Below are 18,207 nucleotides of genomic sequence, written 5' to 3'. Positions count from 1 at the left end.
GTCGTTCACTTGATTCTCTTCCTTCTATTGACCCATGAGCCGCACCACCTTCCATACGTCGACCCTTCCGTTTGAGCCCACACTCCTTTTGCTTCAGCCGCTTTCCCTTTTCCATACCAACCGTGTCTTCTTCTTTCCGAGCTAATTTGTTTTTAGTATTCTTTGAACAACTTTCGGTAAGTTTTTGAATTTTTTTTTTAAATTTTTGGGGTCGAACATAATTTTAATATTTTTTTGTTCTAATATAATCGAAGTTTTTTCTTGAATGTTGAATTAACTAATTGTAGAGGATTTAGTTTATAGAACTTTTTCGTGGTTGTTGAATTGGTTTGAACCTCATAAATTAATTTGGAAATCTTTTTTAGGTGATAGTCATTCATTTGTAATATTTATTAAATAAAGTTATTGAATTTTTCTAATAAATTAAATCGAGTAGTTTTTTTCTTTTTGTTTTTCCATCAAACACCCGAAAACTTCATTTTTTATAAAGTTGAAAATTTTGAAGTGTTTTACTATGAAAAAAAGAAGCTCTTAAAGCTAAAGAAAAAAAAGAAGAATGAAATGTATATGAAAAGAAAACTAATTCCATTAGAATGAATTAAGTAAATTATTAGATATACATAACAACGACAGTGTTTGGAACCAAAAGAAGAAAGATTGTAACTTAAACCCAACATAAAGAATTTCTTGATTTTCTCATGAAAGTAACCAAAATTAAAGTGGAATAATTTTAACAAAAACAACGAATGAAATAAACAAGAAAATGGAAGAGATGGTTACTGGGATCAAAAAATTCAGGTCGGACTAAACTCAGCAAGTTCAAGCTTCGAGGGAGGAGGCCACCATAATGCAGCAAAGACGTCAAGTACACAAGCGGTTGCGCCGCCATAAGCGTAACTTGGTGCAGCATTGATCGGAACATAAACGTCTGAAACCGAAACCAACAGAGAGAAAAGAAAAAAAGAGGAGAAGATGAGTTATAATGGTAAGTAATATATATATATATATATATATAATAATGTTTGCTGCAGAAATGAAATTATGGTTGAAGTATGGACTGAGAAACCAAAGTGAAGAATAAGGTTAATAACTTAGGAAATGTCGAAGTGGTAATTAAAAATATAAACATATTGTCATATATACATATTCTCAAAATTCTAAACACCAATTATGTTCTGAGATGAGATTGAAGATCATCAATGTGCAACAGACAACAGTAGTATATGATAAAACGTGTCATCGTGTGATGTGATGATAATGACAAAGAAAAACATGAATGGATCTGAGACAATTACACTGAAATATGGTTTTTGCAAATAAGAAAGATGAAAGGTTTGAAGCTCTTTATGTGTAAGAAGTCACTAATTCAGACGATCGACGTTGTTATTTGGAAAAAGATCAAGAAAATTAATGTTTACTTGCCACTCAAGAAATCACAAAATTATCATTTTTCTTTCTTCAAATTTGAACTTTTAGTAAGGAAACTTATCGAATCAAATGTTATGTCCTTCAAAAAAACCTTGACTTCCCACTCAAGAAATCACAAAAAAATATGAGACTCCATCATCCAAAGTTCTTTTTCTTTTTCTTTTTCTTTTTTTTAAATAATAATAAATGATATATCCCTAACAACACAAAAACTTTAATTAAGAAGTTTAAATTATATATATATATATATATATATATATATAAAATCAAATAATACACATATAGTATACAAATAAAATGAGTGTAGAACAGAACTAATATATATAAAAAATTCTATCTTGGAAATAAGTAAAAAAAAAAAAAAAAAAAAAAAAACTCACTATTTATCACTGTCTGACCAATTGATGGAGAAATATGAGAGAAAAATTGGACGACGAAGAGATGAAAAAAATATATATATACATAGAAATCTTCTGTTTTTCTTTTTGGCGTTTGCGTGTTATGTTATGTGTCTTTTAATTGAATTGTCCCCAACGGACTCTAATTTACTAAAAAAAGAAAAGAATATTCAAACCATTCTCAGTTGGAGTTTTTTTAAATATGGAAAAGGAACCAATAATAATTGTTTCAAATTAAGAATAATAATACTAATTCGATCCATTTATAAAATATTAGAAGCTTACTAATTAATAAGGAAAATGAACAAATAATAATGGAATAAAAACGTTCATAAGGAAATTTTTAATAATTATAATGGATAGCACTTAAGCAAATATCACTTTTTAAAAAATTACAAATATAATAAAATATATTATCTTTAGTGTTAATAGATTCATATGGTCTATCAATAATATATTATATTATAAAAAATGTTGCAATGTATGTTAATATTTTTGCTATAATAGTTATATTTGCAACTATTCCATTTTCATATATAAAAAAATAAATTAAAATATTTACAATATATAATAATATATGATTGTTTATGATAGACTAAGAGTTATTCGATATACTAATAATAGTCTATCACAAATAAATTGTAATATTTTGCTACATTTGTCAATTAAAACAATCTACTTTGTTAAAAAAAGTATTTGATTATTTAAAAAAAAAAAATTATAAAATTATAAAGTTAAAATAACATTTCAATTTGTATGATTTTGAAATTTGTTCTAATTTAGTTATTTTACTTTGATTTAGTAAATCATAAGTTTAGTACCTAAAAGTTAATTGATTAAGAAATTCCTACATAATTTGTAAATATATTTCTAAAATTAGAGAGAAAAAGCTAATAAAAAAAATAAAGAGTAATAAAAAAAAATGACTAAATTTATCCATAGACTAAAAATGAGGATTTGAAAGTAATTGAACAAATTTTAGAATATAGGAACCAACCAGACATGTTAACCTATAAACATAATAATGAGTTAGAAAGGCATAATAGAAAGAAAAGTAACTACTAACCACTGAAAATAAGTGTTCCAAACGCTAAACACAAAAACTCCATAGAATTTGGTTTGAAGGTAAAAGTAAATTTAAAAAGAGAAAAGGGAAATTATACAATAACTTACAAGGAAATTTTGTAGCTTCAAATCTAGACCTGACAAATAGAGCTCAAGCTCTTGTACATCTCTGAACTAGCGAAAGAGAATTCTGATAAAGCCCTGAAGAGTTCCGGCAGCTGATTCTTAAGACTAACCAATGATTTCTCTCTCACATGAAGGCATTGTTTCGCATGAGTTTCCTTTTCCTCCTCCAGTCTCTTTTTCAATGACTCTACCGCGATTGACTTCTCTGTCACGGCTGCGTCCTGCGTCCTCTCTTCCGACCTTTCGGGGTCCATATCATCCGGTATCCTTCGTTGCTGGTATTTGTAATGCCACTCATCGAAATGTCGCTGTTTGCGGTCGAGCTCTTTCTCGGTTTCCTCCCACTTTAGCTTCAGTTTTCTCTCTTCGTCCTGCTGCAGCATAATAGTATTTATCACAGCACCAAAAGTGAATATGGCAGTTCTAAGATGTTCGTCGGGGAGCCTTTCAAGCTGGTCGTGCCAAGCAAGGAGAAGTTTCTGGATCGGCGGATTTTGAACTCTTGGGGGAGATGAAACCTTCTCTTTCAAGCTACTTTCTATGGGAATTAGATTTAGCTTCAACCAACTGTTTAAGGATTTAATGTAGTCTTTTTGACACCGCACGAGCTTCTCGAACTGCGAATGCCACTCTCTAACAACGCCGCAGAGCTGAACCGTGCGCTCGTAATGATGAGTACTCGTTTCTTTTGGGGATTGAGAGAGGTCCATTGCTCGTAGAGCGCTTACAATCTTCAATTGTGCTTCATGGTGGGCTCTCATTGTATCCCACATCATTGCCATCCTGCAGAACAACCAATATCATTTCTGGTTTTTTTTTTAAAACATAGAAGCGACAACCTTAAAAATTGAGCATAATATGTGAATGTTCTAGGATCTCATAAGATTGGAGAATAGATATTATGTATGGAGCTAACAGAAAAAACGACCCAGATAGGTACAGGCGTAATTTTTCGCAATGTTCGGAAAATTAGTATTATTTTGTTAATTTAGATCTCATTTATACAAATGGTTCAACATTAATGTCAACAATACTCTACCATACCAATAAAACCACGTATGCACGCACTACAATTTTAGTTATATTTAAAGAAAAAGAATTAGATAGCAACCACGGTTTTAGGGTGGTTGACTTAAGAAAAAACATGAGATTTGGAAGCAAGACTTGGGATTTGGATTAGGCAAATTTCAAAGGAGACATCCAGTTTTTATACTTGAAAGCCAACACATACGGCTGTAGAAAAGTGAGAGACCAGAAGAATAGCATCAGAATCAATTAATCTTAATCACGATAAGTATCCTTAAATTTAATATCCATGAGTCATCATTATCAATTGAAAATGCGATTATAAAGATAAACAATAACCATATCCATGTGCATATTACTATCTCATGCAACTCACCCATTAACAAGCTGAACAAGTTTTGGGTATAACTGTTCGTCTCGTAGACGACTAATCTCTGAGACAGTTGAATCCAAGGATTGCATGTCAACAATATATCTAGTGTGCAGATGACTTACTGCTGCTTTTGCTTTCTCCAATGCTTCTGCATTAGAATCTCGTTTCTTCAGCCTATTCAATGTAGCAACCTTCTTTTGGTACTCAAATTTCATAAGTTCACCTGCCTGTCAATCGTAATTATCACAAACAAATTTCAGTTAAAAGAACGTTTCTCCTTCACATCATATCGCAATCTGCCTCATCATTAGATACACAAATTACGTTCAGTAAGATCCAAGTGTCAATCAAAATAATTGAAAACCTAAAAGGCATAGCGCCTGCCTAGCCTATTACTTTAGAGAGAACAAGGTTACAGACAGGAACAAGCATATATTGTGACCTCAAGGCTTCAAGGGTCAGAATGGCAGTGTTGAAGACCCTAAGAATGCAGTATTTTGCAAGAAACGCAACCAAAAAACTTGGTCTTAGTCTTATATCTTAGATCAGCCAAGAAACTTCTACCATCCACTGACCTGCCCAACCAACAAACTTGGTGTCTAGCAGCCAAGGCTAATAACAAGAGGCATATTCATATATATGTGTGGATATATATATATATATATATATATATATCAGAGAGAGAGAGAGAGAGAGGCAGGAAAGGAATATGCAGAGTCTAGAGATGAGAAATAAGTAATATCGTTGAGGAGAAAGTTGTAAATTACAACCAGCCCCATGTAAATCAAATATGCAAAAACTCTTTAGACAGGCACCAACAAAGTAGCTAATTCCTACTACAGATCCTCACTTAAAAGGAGTTGGCCATCGATTACTGAAATTTAATCATGTAGATGATGATGTGAAGATATTAACAAGTGACTTTAACATTAAGACAGGAGGAAGAGCTGCTTAAATATTAAGATACGAAGAAGATCTTCCATGTACCTTCACTTCATCGTACAGCTTCTTTTCCCACGCCAATAGTTTATCTAATACGGTGGCATGAGTTTCTTGCTCTTCTGCATAGAAATCATCTTTTCCATCATCCATATTAGCCAATCCCCTAAATGATCGGTTCCATGTAATAACACGCATCACTCTGGCAGAGTGGTCGATGTGACCTGAAGGAAAGTACATCAAATTCTTTCCAAAATAAGGTATAAATAGCATGCATTATATAAATCAGCAAGGAGCTATGTTTTATGCCAGCCAAGTTAATAGTTGAACCCAGAATCAAAAGCTTAACTTCAGAGCAAAACTCATACCTCGATTATCGGCAAAGTTGGAATGATAGTGTAATCTGGTCGCCTCAAGCATCTTTGACACTTCATGGGCACTTTCTGAAGCTTTGAGAAAATGATCATCGATATCTATAAATATCTGCAATAGATTAAAATTAGCCTTAACCATCCTCTTGCCCTCTATGGACCCCATAGATGCTGCCTGTTTCATCTTCTTTGAGCTCTTTGCCACCACCGCAGGTTCCGCCACTTCTGGCGGCGCTGGAGGCGGCTCCACTCTCTCCTCCAACACTGCCTCCACTTTTTCAGCCTTTCCACTTATTCGCCGCTCCTCAATAACATCGTTCTCCACTCCCTTAGACTTTTTATCAAACGACTTGCGCTCAATCTCCTCTTTGTTAATCTGTACCTCCTCGACTTCACTCAAAGTCGAAACGGGTATGTTATCAACAGAGAAGAAATAATCATATGTCGAATTTTGTTGCGGTGGCGGTGGAATATGCCGGTTCTCAGACGGTGGCGGCCGCACTGGCGGCGACGCGCCGGTCAAATCTTCATTAAGCTCCGAATTTCTAATTCGGCTACTACCTTCATCCCCTTTACTTTTATTCCTACTCCTCCTCAACGCACCAACAGAGCCTTCGTTATCAATCTCTTCCTCCTCCTCCTCCATAATAGGCGACCCAGGTTTGAGATCGGGATTGTACACATTCATTTGAGGCATGGTGGCAGCCCTTTGAAGAGGAGTAGAAAAATTAGAAGGAGGCAACGGGGGAGGAGGCGGAGGAAAGGATTCAAAAGGGGCGGTGACGGGGGCGGCAGCAGAGGAAGTAACGCCAGGATTGGATTGAGTAGATACAGAAACAAATTGGGGATTTTGAACCTCACCATGAGCATAATCGCTCAAAGCAGCACCAGTGTTTTTGAGGGACATAGAATAAGCAGAGTGAGCGGCGGCGAAAGCATTCCGAGCTGTGACAGCATCCTTCATATGAATCTTCCGTTCTTTACAACGGGCGATGGCTTCTTCATTCTCGATCTTGGACTGCGAACAACCCATGGTGATCGGCGGCGAAAACAAGAGAGATTTGTTGTATTAATATTAAGAAGTGAAAAAGGGATTTGGGTTTGGGAAGAGAATTGAAAAGGAAATTGTTTTGGTGAAGTGATTTTTGGGAGAATTGCTGTGCTCATTCCTGGGAGAACCCGTGCTCGAACGTTACAACAACACCGCCTGTTTTTCACTTTCAAAGGAGATTTCCTTATATATATATATACACATAAAAGGGACCTCTCATATTATTTTTATTTTTTCATAAAAGAAAAGAAAAGAAAAGAAAAGAAAAGGAAAGGAAATTTCAATTCAAATATTCATAAAGACTTCCAAAGCATTGAATTGACTTTTTAAATTATTCAGTGTTTTAACATTTTGTTTCTTCTTCTTAAAAAAGAAAACATTCTTTCGTGTAACAATACTTCATTTATGTCAAAAACATATATTTTTGGGAAGAAAAATTAATTTCAGCTCTATTGCTTTATCTTTTTTTTCTTCCTTTTGGTAGAAATACGTAAATGCTAAAACTACTTTAATATATATATATATATATATATATATATATGAATATTATAAAATATAGTCAAACATGATATTTTATTGTATTTATAAAAATTTTGATTCAAGTTGGTGTAAAAAAGAATGTCTTGATTTGAAGTTAAATTCTAAAAACTAAAAACAACGTTTGGTTTTTTTTTTTTTCTAGTAAGAAGTTAATAAATAAAAACATATATATAAATGAACAATTTGTATCTTGTTATAATAAATACTACTTTATACTTTCTAATAACCTATTTCAAAAATTATCGTTCGTACATTATTTACTATTATTATAATTTTTATATTTTTATATTATTTCTTTTCATGTTTGTTATTATTTATCGAATTAAAATAGTTAATTGTTTATTGTAATATAATATACATTCGAAATGTCTTTTTAAAAAAGTATGTTATGTTTGTAAACATGAAATTTGAGTAATGCTTTATTTCCAAGATAAGTAATAAGTAATAAACTTTTACAAAATAATAATAATAATAAAAAAAAAAAAAAAAAAAAAGAAAGTCTTTGATCCATATTTTCTTTCTTTTCTTCTTCTCTCAATTTTGTTTTTGTTAGAAAAAGGGTGATTCCCATATTCAGGAAGCAGGAATTGTGTGATCAACTTACTTACTTTGGAATTTATTTTAACATATTACACCTATTTACCAAATTAAAAACTTTATAATTTGGGAATTACAAGATAGAGGGAAACATCAACCTATCAAATAATTATCTATCAAGAAATTATATATATATAAAAATCAATGATTTGAAAATATGGATCAATCTCATCCAATCTATTTACATGTGATACAATTATATAAGATTAAAAAACAAACTATTTACATTTCATCGAACAAACTACTCGAAGTTATGAATAAGAAGTTATGAGTTTTTTTTTTTTTTTTTTTTTGACAAATTTCCATTATATGTTATATATTTATATTAGTTTTATAATTCTTTTGGATAAATTATTCTCAAATAGCACTTTAAAATAGTTTTTCAATACTTTGAAAATTAAAAAAATATTATATAAATTGAAATTAACGTGTTAATCTCAATGCAATATATAAAAATGATTAAATCAAATTTTTTACATAAAAGTAACATTAACGAACATGATTCAAATGTTTCATAGTTGAGTTGGGTTTATTTTTTAGTTTTTGTTATCTAGGTTAAGAAATTTACGACTCAAACAATTGACTAATTAGGTCTCTAAAGTCCTTGCGACGCTGTTAATTTAAAATTTAATCTAATCATCTAAAATAGAGTGATTAATTAATCAATTTTATTGTAATTTATAAAGATGATTTGACATGTAAAGTCAAATTTAGAAAATTTCAAAACTATATAGAATAAAAGTGCAGGCCTGCATGAGACTTATTTTATTCAATTTTAAATGTCAAATACTATTGATGATGTTATATCTAACAACATTATTAGCATAACTTCGTAGATAATGAAGTTAATTACCATTTCAAAAAACGAGCCAAACTCAAAAACAAAAACGAAACATTATTTATATCACACACCTTGAGATTTCTCAAATCTGGCCTCCAACTCATGGATTGAGATCTATAAATATTCAATTTAAATATGGCGAAATCAATCCTTAAAGAGAACATAAATTATATTCTTAAAAACTTTATAACTAACACTTTCAAAATCTACCATACTCTAGTTTTATTTCCATATGAAGAAACCTCTCTATAGATGGAGCAGAATATGATGAAGAATTTGAAAGGATTAGGAAAAAAAAGGTTTATAGAATCAAAACTGAGATTGGGATTGTTTATAGATATTTGGCTACAAAAATAGAAATCCCCAAACGTTTTCTTGGTAGAGTTTTAACATCGCACTGTAGTTTGAATGGAAAACTCACCAGAGATGTGGAGGCAGACTTAATTTACCGTGACTTCTACACCAGATGTCCCCAACCTTCTAATGATCTCAAGACTCTTTCCTACAATACTTAATCTGCCAGATTTCAACGTCTTTTCCTCTTTCATAGTTAAGGACGTATTGTGGGATGTTTGCGAGATCAATTCGGTGGCCTACGAAATACGGCTTTGATTCCTGCTCCAATCTACTGTTTTCGGTATCATCTATCAAAAAACACAAGTAAAACATGAGCTCAAGATAGATATGTCAAGCGTGGTGCTGAGTGTTACTTACCCTTTTCGTGCTTCAGGTAACTTAGGAAGTGAGAATAGCCATTTGCTACAATGTCAAAGTCATCCAGTGTGAAGTTATAGCGCTTTTCCAGGGCTAAGTACAATACCTGAAGGGTTTGGTCAGGGGAATATTACATGCATTGGAAGTTCAACGAAAACATTTAGCAAGTTCACAAAGTCTGATTGATTCTTGACCAAATAACAAAACTTGGTTAGCTACTTATCCTTTTGACCCAGCCGGACAGAATTTACTATAGATTAAATTTCATGCACAATTAACTATATGTGAGAATACCATTACATACTCTTGCATTTCTACTTTTTTCCAATGAATTATCTCAATTTGTATCCTACCCTCTTGTCAACCTGTTTACTTTGACCTCAGCAACAAGGAATCTTTCGAGAATTTTAATTGGTAAATTTCTAATTATTATTTCACTTTGCAGAATCACTTATCATCTTGATCCACTTGTCCAATTATGATCATGAATAAAAGAAAAGGGTTGCATACTAATATCATGGAGGTTGCTACTCGATACAACAAAAAAACATGTAAAGGGTCACCTCAAATGAGGGCCAACGAGGAATGTGGTAGAATACAAGGCTCACAATTTCACATACACAAACAAGTCATGTCACTTGCCTAATAATGCATTATTTCAAGCAGATAGTCGTCCTTATCATTTGTCCTTTTACATATGGTCAATGATTAGCATCTTTTCCATATAAAAATGAGATGTGAGGCACATTTCATTATCTATTTCAACCTAACCCATCAATTGGAAACCTGAAATAAAATAAAATAATCTCAACATGAGAATGCATACCTTTTCTGAACCTTGAGACATAAACTTCTCCAACATATTAAAAAATGCATCTGTCAAGTCGTCGCTATAGATAACATCAGCAGCAACAAGCAAGGAAGCTCCCAGTGCCTCTTCAACCTCTGATGAGGCCCAGGAATACCTGAACGACAATGAAAGGCACCAGAAAAGAAACTTCACTTGCTTCATGTTTTATGAGTCCAACCCAACAAGCACAAGTTCCAAATTGCCTAGTGCGTGTTTGGCGGCCTTTTGAAAATAGTAATTGGTAAAACATGATATTTTTTATCAATGAATTATGGCAATCTTCAAGAGAGATTCGAGAACTTCCTTGCCTCCAAGAACAATCAAAAGATGTGTTCCAAAACTATAATCCAAAAACATACCCTCCCCTCTCTTGGGCACGCCCTTAAAACCCTATCCATTTGTACAAAACGGTCAGCTTCTCTCTAATTAGCTGAATCCCCTAGGCCCCACAAGATCGCAGCAGACACGCCCCTAAGACCCTACAAATGCTCATTCCTCACGTTCAGTATCACTTAACTCCCCTTCTTTCTCTTTCCTATTATGAAGTGTATAGACCTTGGTAATTTGGCATTCTTTGTTGGAAATTAGGGGCTAGTGGAGTGTTTATAGCCCCAAGGGAATATGTGTAATTGATTGTACCCTACTTTTATTTCCTTTTTTGTCCAGGCTTATTATAGCCTATATATGTTGTCCCTCCCCTCTTGTACTCTTTTGATTATTAGAAAATAATAAGAGCGGCTTTTATCATGATTTTTTTCTCCCTATACTAGGATTTTCCACGTATATCTTGTCTTCTTCTTTTCAATATGGTATTAGAGCATGGTGACGAAACCCTAGCCGCCATTGACGAAAACCAAACAGTGCAAGACGACCTTAGTTTTGCACCAGCCCCACCTCAGCCACAGCTGTTGTCGCCGCCGCCAGAACAGACGTTGCCACCACCGCCGGAATAGTTGCCAGAGCCACCATTTTTTCCAATATCGTTGATCGTTATCTCTAGTCCTTGCATATCCATCCAACTCTAGTGCCGCCACAACCCCTTTGATGGAAACCCTAACCAAAACATACATCATGAAAACAAGATTAGTGAGTTGTCTGCCTACCACAGAGGAAAATTCCGTACTGCGGCAACAAGCTTCTTGCAACAACAAGGTTTTCCTCATCATGCGTCGCCTAGTTATGAACATCAAGGTTCGGTTGGTTTATCTCTGATAATGGTTCAACAACAGTTGGCTAATCTTCAGACAAATTTTTAACATCAAATTGCTGCTTTGGGGCGGCTCTGGGAGCTATCACAAACTCCACAAATTCTGTCACTCCTTCAGTCTTATCGATGTATTTGGAGAACTTGATAACCTCTTTCCCCACCTTAACTACTACAGATTATTTATCTGGCTCCGTAGGAGTAATTGGAGGGGAGAAATTGAATGGCCAGAACTATTTCTTGCGATCTCAATCCATTAAGATGGCCCTTGAGGGGCGTCACAAGTTTTGGTACCCAGCAGGTGAGGTATCTAGACCTAGCCAAGAGACCTCCAAGAGCGAATCTGGAAAGGAGAGGACTCTCTTCTTCGGTCTGTGTTGATTAAAAGTATGGAACCTCAAAGTGAGAAGTCTATCCCAATGTGTGAACATTGTAGAAACCTTGGCATACGAAAGACAGTTGTTGGAAGTTACATGGTTGACCACCAAATGGTAAGAAACGTCTGCCAAATGACAAGCATAATTTTGGTAGGGCTTTTACTAGTGAATCAGCTAGAACTTCACAACCCCCAACCCCTACAAGGAATAAAGGTGATCTTGGTACTCCTCTTAGAGCCATTGCACAATTAGGTACATCTCAATCATTTAGTCTTATCAACATCGATGGGAAGAAACCCTAGATACTTGGTTCAAGTGCTACAGACCATTTAACCGAATCCTATAAACATTTTATAGCACATCTCCCATGTGCTGGCAATGAAAGAATTAGGATTGTAGATAGGTCCTTTGCTCCTATTGCGGGCAAGGGTCATATTTCCCCTTTTGATGGTCTCATTTTACAGGATGTTTTACATGTGCCTAAGATATCTTACAATTTACTATCTATCAGTAAGATAACCAAGGATTTAGACTGTTAAGTTGTATTCTCATCTGATACTGTTTCTTTTCAGGGCTTGAGCTCGAGGAAGATGATTGCCACTGCCTAGCACAATAGGAGACTCGATTTTCTTGATGATGATACTTCCTCTAGGGATTGTCGTAGGACTAGTTTGTTCTCATCTTATTTTTCTACTTCGGAAAAAGATTGTATGTTGTGGCACTTTCGTCTTAGCCACCCAAATTTTCAATATATGAAATATATATTTCCTCACTTATTTTCTAAAGTGGATGTCTCTTTTTGTCTTGTGATGTGTGTATTCATGCAAAACAACACAGAGTCTTGTTTCCGTCTCAACCCTACAAACCTACCCAGCCATTTACCCTCATTCATAGTGAAGTTTGGGGCCCTCACGGCTCACTACCGCTTCGGGGAAACATTGGTTTGTAACCTTTATTAATGATCATACCCGTCTCACTTGGGTATTTCTCCTCACTGAAAAATCCGAGGTCTCATCAATATTTCAACAATTTTACACAACCATTGAGACACAGTTCAACGTTAAAATTGCGATTTTGTGTACCGATAAAAGTCGTGAGTTCCTGAGTAATACTTTTCGAGACTATTTGTCCTCTAAACGGATTTTCCACCAGAGTTCTCGTGCTTATACCCCGCAACAGAATGGTGTGGCTGAATGAAAAAATTGTCATCTCCTTGAGGTAGCTCTCTCTCTCATGTTGTCTACTTCTTTTCCATTCTACTTATGGGGGAATGCAATCTTTACTGCGACACATCTTATCAATAGAATGTCATCCCAAGTCCTCCACCTCTAAACACCTCTTGCGGCTTATTTCTGATGTTCCTCTCCGGTATTCTGGTGCACTGCCTTTGTTCATAGTCATGAGCCTAACCACACTAAATTTACTCCTCGTGCTCAATCATTTGTTTTTGTGGGGTATCCTTTGCTTCAACATGGCTACAAGTATTACCATCCTCCTTCTTGAAAGTATTTTTTGTCCATGGATGTCACCTTCCTTAAGGATAAACCCTTTTTTCCTGTTAACCATCTTCAGGGGGAGAGTGGTAGTGAAGAGGCTAACTGGCCCATTCCTTTCGTATATAGCCCCTACTGAGCCTCCTAAACCATCCACCATGACACCGTTTTACCCATCAACCAAGTCCCCTGGATAACTTACTACAAGAAGAATCTTAGAAAGGAAATGGTGCCCCCTACTGCTCTGCCAACTCCGGTCCATGAATATGAACCAACACAAGCTCAAGGTACTACTGAACTTAATAATAATAACTTGTGTGTTGAGGATGATATTGTTGATGTGGTTGAGGATGATAGAACTAATATGATAGTTCCAAACGAGAATAAGACTGCTAGAAGTAATGAAACTCTAATAAAAACACGTGTAAGAGACTAGCCTGAATGATTCAGACAAGTTAGAGAGCCATGATCCCTCTCTTCACATGCCAATTTCCTTCCCATTGCCTTGATAAAAGATACTAGGTCTTGTACGAAGCAATGTAATTACATGTCTTACAGTAATCTATCTCCTAAATTTAAGGCGTTTACTGCAAGTTTTGACACTGCAACAATACTAAAGAACATACATGAAGCTACGAAAAGTCCTGAGTGGAAGGTAGCCGCCATGGAAGAAATGGGAGCACTTGAGAAGAATAAGACATTGGGATCTTTGCACTCTTCCTAAAGGGCACAAGATATGGGATGCAAATTGGTGTTCACTTTGAAGTATAAATCAGATGGGACCTTAGATAGGTACAAGGCCAAGCTTGTTGCAAAAGGGTTCACTCAGGACTTGTGGGATTGATTATTCAAAGACTTTTTTTACCTATGGCAAAGTTAAACAGAGTTGGGGTTCTTCTGTCTATTGGAGTCAATAAAGAGTGATCTCTCTATCAACTTGATGTAAAAAATGCTTTCCTCAATGGTGATTTGGAAAAAGAAGTGTATATGAGTCCTCCTCCAGGCTTTGGAATTTAGTTTGACCACCAAGTTTGTAAGCTTTGAAAATCTCTTTATGGTTTGAAACAATCTCCCTGAGCATGGTTTGACAGATTTACCACCTTTGTTAAATCTCAAGGCTTCTCTTAGGAACATTCTAATCACACACTGTTTACAAAAAAGGTCTAAATCTAGAAAAATTGCTTTGTTGATTGCGTATGTCGCTGATCTTGTCTTGTCAGGAGATGATATTGTTAAGATTACCAAGCTGAAAAAGAAAATGAGTGACGAGTTTGAAATCAAAGACCTAGGGAATCTGATGTACTTCCTTAGGATGGAGGTGGCACGATCGAGGGAAGGGATCTTTGTTTCACAAAGGACACTCTTGACTTGTTAAAGGAAACATGTATGACTGGATAAAGACATGCTAATACCCATATGGAACACAATGCAAAACTGAAATCCTAGTGACAAAGTTCCTTTTGACAAAGAGAAGTATCAGCGTTTAATGGGAAAGTTGATTTATCTATCTCACATAAGACCAGATATCTCCTATGCAGTTAGCACTGTTGGTCCGTTTACGCAAGCACCCTACGAAGAACAGATGGAAGCTGTGAATCGTATTATGAGATACTTGAAAACTACTCTAGGTAAAGGTTTAATGTTCTGAAAAATTGATAGAAAATGTATTGAGGCTTATACCAACTTTGATTGGGCGGGATCATTTATTGACAAAAAATCCACTTCAGGATATTGTACCTTTGCATGGGGTAATCTTGTTACTTGGAGGAGTAAGAAGCAGAGTGTTGTCGCTAAGAGTAGTGCTGAAGTGAATGCAAAGTATTGAGTTTGGGAGTTTATGAAGAGATCTGGTTGCTGAAAGTTTTGTCTGATCTTCACCAGAACTCTGAGTTACTAATGAAGCTCTTTTGTGACCATAAAGTCGTTGTAAACATAGCCAATAACCCAGTTCAACATGATAGAACGAAACATGTGGAGATAGACCGACATTTTATAAAGGAGAACTTGACAATGTATTTGTATCCCGTGCATTCCTTCTAGTCAACAAATTGTTGATGTCCTCACCAAAGGGTTACTCAGGCAGAGCTTTGACTATTGTGTTAGCAAGTTGGGCCTAATTGACATCTACGCTCCAACTTGAGGGGGAATGTTGGAAATTAGGGGCTTGTTGAGTGTTTATAGCCCCAAGGGTATTTGTGTAATTTACTGTACCCTAGTTTTATTTCTTTTTTGATAAGGCTTATTATAGCCTATGTATATTCTTCCTTGTACTCTTTTGATTATTAGAAAATAATAAGAGCGGCTTTTAACGTGGTTTTTTCTCCCTGTACTAGGGTTTTCCTTGTATATCTTGTCTTCTTCTTTTCAATATTCTTTAGTGAAGTACTTTTCATGAAAATGTGGTAAATGTTTCTCCAAGGTTTTAAAATCATTTGAAGTGTTCTTTCTGTAACATATTTTTAGAATTTCTCAAACCACAACGTTATTGAGAAAATTTTGAGTTCTTTTATTCGGTCAAAACAATTTTTACCACTACTTAAAATTTAAACAAATATTACCATTACCAATGTGAAAAAGAAACGCTTGCAGTCATCAATAAGCACTTTAAAAGTCACATATAAACCACACATTTATAGAAAAAGAAAAATAAGCATCTGGAGATGTATGCTTGTCAGAAAAAGTGAATTGCAAAGCTTTTGTCACCTGTTATTTGGCAGACATTCTCCTTGTGTTCGCTTAGGAGGCCAAGGTTTTGTCCAATCAAGTTCCCTTACATGAACTGCAACTTCAGCACTGAACCCACCAGAATTAAGATTAATGTTTTTGGCACAGTTGTCAAGGACACGGTCACCTTTATCTGTCAATCGTTAAGAACAACATGTCCTTCGCATTAGAAATGTTTGCGATGAGGATACAAGTGAAAGACAAGTCAGATAAGTCTCTAAGCCAATTATTACTCACTTAATCCAAGTAAAACATAAGTAAACTATAAGAGGCGCTTGAATGTTTATTTGTCAAATCACTCAAGAATCAGATACTGTTTAACCATTCGGGTAGTTATTTATTTTTCTTTACATTTTGAGAAGAAACAATGTTCTCGATTGATCAACCCATCATAACAGAACCAGATCAAACAAACAAGAGAAATTCACAAATCACATGTCCTTGATGGGTTCCATTTCCAAAATGAGAAAACAAGGAATCACGAAAATCAAAATTCATGATGATTGCTATACCTGTTAGAAATATTGTCTTAGCAACCCGTGCAAGCAGTATTCCAACCAGTCCTGGCAAGAGCAATAAGATAAGACCCTGTCATTGAAATAGTAATATAGTCAACAAAGGTACAACAACAAAAAAAGGGTAGGAATCAGAACAAAAACAAATGTGTGAAAATAAATATCAAGAATGCCTGTTGATCAAACACCTGTTCCAGCTCCAAGTTCTAAAGCAACAATTCCTTGGAATTCAGATGAAGTAAGCATTGTATGCAAGACAAAATCAGATAATACTAGTTCTGCTTTCCACACCTGAAAAAGGAAAGAAAATACCGAATCATATAATGAATGTACAAGAATAATAGAAAAAAGATCACAGATCTTAAAAGACAATTACCTGCAAACCAACACTTGGTATCGTTGACATAACATCATGTTGGATTGACACATTAAAACTACGAACTGAAGGTTCTTCCACATCTGTTTTTCATATAGAAATGTCTTAACATCTCACCAATTAAATAACATAACTTATGAATATTAAGTGTTTTAACACCCACATTTTCATTTTAAAAATTTTTAATCGGGAAAGATGAAAGGTATAGTAGAGAGAAGGCATACAAGAATGACGACAATAGAATCACTTAAGAATAAGGGAATGCATAAGAATTCTTTTTTCCTTTTCTTTTAAGTTCAACAATAGTGTGATCGGGTTGAAGAATCAACTTTGAATTGGTAAAATGGTCTTTATCCCCTACGCTATGCTTAGATTGACAACAAAAATAAGAAACTGTAGATGTAAAATTTGTATTCAAAACAGACCAACACAGCAAGTAATTGTGATTGTGTAGGTTCTTGGTCAGTTTGGGGATTTAAAAAGTTAAACTAGTTTCTAAGTCTCCTTGTAAATTCAATCATAAATTACTTAATACAGGACTACAACTAGCATGAGGAATTTGAGCACTCTATGTTGTTGCTGTAAAAGCCTGTGAGAGTAATAAGAAGAAGAGATTCGGTACTGACTGACGCGCCTGGGTAAAACAAGATCTCCATCTTCGTCGAAACCAATGAGTTGCTTACTCGACGATGAATCACTGACATACGTTTTGGTTTCAGTATTTAAATCATCAGAACCTATAAATATGTAGGTCAGTAATTTTATTATCATCCGCCATTAATTTCAAAACTGAAATTACAAGAAGAATAGGTAGTCGGCATTGATGAAGTGTCAGGCAGTTGATAGCTAATGGAACAGCTTTAAAATTTCGTACTGACAGTACTGGAAGAGATAATTAGAGAAAGAATGGAATTACAAACCGGAAGGGAAGGAAATGGTGAAATTGGAAACGTAGGAGCCCAAAAAACCAGGAGGGCAGCCAAGGTGAACCTCACTCATCACCAACTCTTCTGAGATTCCGTCGTCCATGGAGGTCCGTCGTCGTCTCCTACACAATAATTTTTTGTCACTATTTAATCCTTCTAATGGCTTCATTCCCAATTCCGTCTGACTAACTCTAGAGGCCAACTTTTGTCATCTCCGAGTATCACTTTAGCGACAATTCATAGTATTTAATTGAGTGTTCAGTGACATGTGAA

At 34.8% G+C, this 18,207-nt stretch overlaps 2 protein-coding genes across 3 annotated transcripts; both read right to left on the bottom strand.

The window, feature by feature from the left end:
- Nucleotides 1-2,871: 2,871 nt before the first annotated feature.
- Nucleotides 2,872-6,944, bottom strand: LOC103489933 (protein ALTERED PHOSPHATE STARVATION RESPONSE 1). Its single transcript, XM_008449279.3, has 4 exons — nt 5,724-6,944; nt 5,404-5,579; nt 4,420-4,643; nt 2,872-3,800 (listed from the first exon to the last, which is right to left on the bottom strand). The coding sequence occupies exons 1-4, from the start codon at nt 6,757-6,759 to the stop codon at nt 3,023-3,025; spliced, it is 2,214 nt and encodes a 737-aa protein (XP_008447501.2). The 5' UTR covers nt 6,760-6,944; the 3' UTR covers nt 2,872-3,022.
- A 2,096-nt stretch (nt 6,945-9,040) lies between these two features.
- LOC103489932 (uncharacterized) lies at nt 9,041-18,103 on the bottom strand. Of its 2 annotated transcripts, XM_008449277.3 has the most exons (9): nt 17,929-18,103; nt 17,635-17,745; nt 17,009-17,091; nt 16,821-16,923; nt 16,630-16,680; nt 16,097-16,250; nt 10,296-10,434; nt 9,470-9,575; nt 9,041-9,399 (listed from the first exon to the last, which is right to left on the bottom strand). In XM_008449277.3, the coding sequence occupies exons 1-9, from the start codon at nt 18,101-18,103 to the stop codon at nt 9,245-9,247; spliced, it is 1,077 nt and encodes a 358-aa protein (XP_008447499.2). In that variant the 3' UTR covers nt 9,041-9,244. The 2 variants fall into 2 exon arrangements, with proteins under 2 accessions (XP_008447499.2, XP_008447500.2); XM_008449278.3 differs by lacking the exon at nt 17,635-17,745.
- Nucleotides 18,104-18,207: the final 104 nt, after the last annotated feature.

Source organism: Cucumis melo, chromosome 4, assembly GCF_025177605.1.
Source record: "Cucumis melo cultivar AY chromosome 4, USDA_Cmelo_AY_1.0, whole genome shotgun sequence".
NCBI classification, from domain to species: Eukaryota; Viridiplantae; Streptophyta; class Magnoliopsida; order Cucurbitales; family Cucurbitaceae; genus Cucumis; species Cucumis melo.
This window is presented reverse-complemented; position numbering and strand designations above follow the sequence as displayed.

Bases quoted from the DNA above. Each gene is read 5' to 3' on its own strand.
- LOC103489933 (XM_008449279.3), bottom strand. From the start codon at position 6,759: ATGGGTTGTTCGCAGTCCAAGATCGAGAATGAAGAAGCCATCGCCCGT. The intron at 5,580-5,723 runs GTATGAGTTTTG...ACTTTCCTTCAG, and splicing joins CAACTTTGCCGATAATCGAG to GTCACATCGACCACTCTGCC. The intron at 4,644-5,403 runs GTACATGGAAGA...TACGATTGACAG, and splicing joins AGCTGTACGATGAAGTGAAG to GCAGGTGAACTTATGAAATT.
- LOC103489932 (XM_008449277.3), bottom strand. From the start codon at position 18,103: ATGAAGCCATTAGAAGGATTAAATAGTGACAAAAAATTATTGTGTAGG. The intron at 16,924-17,008 runs GTAATTGTCTTT...TTCCTTTTTCAG, and splicing joins TACCAAGTGTTGGTTTGCAG to GTGTGGAAAGCAGAACTAGT. The intron at 16,251-16,629 runs GTATAGCAATCA...AACGATTGACAG, and splicing joins TAAGACAATATTTCTAACAG to ATAAAGGTGACCGTGTCCTT.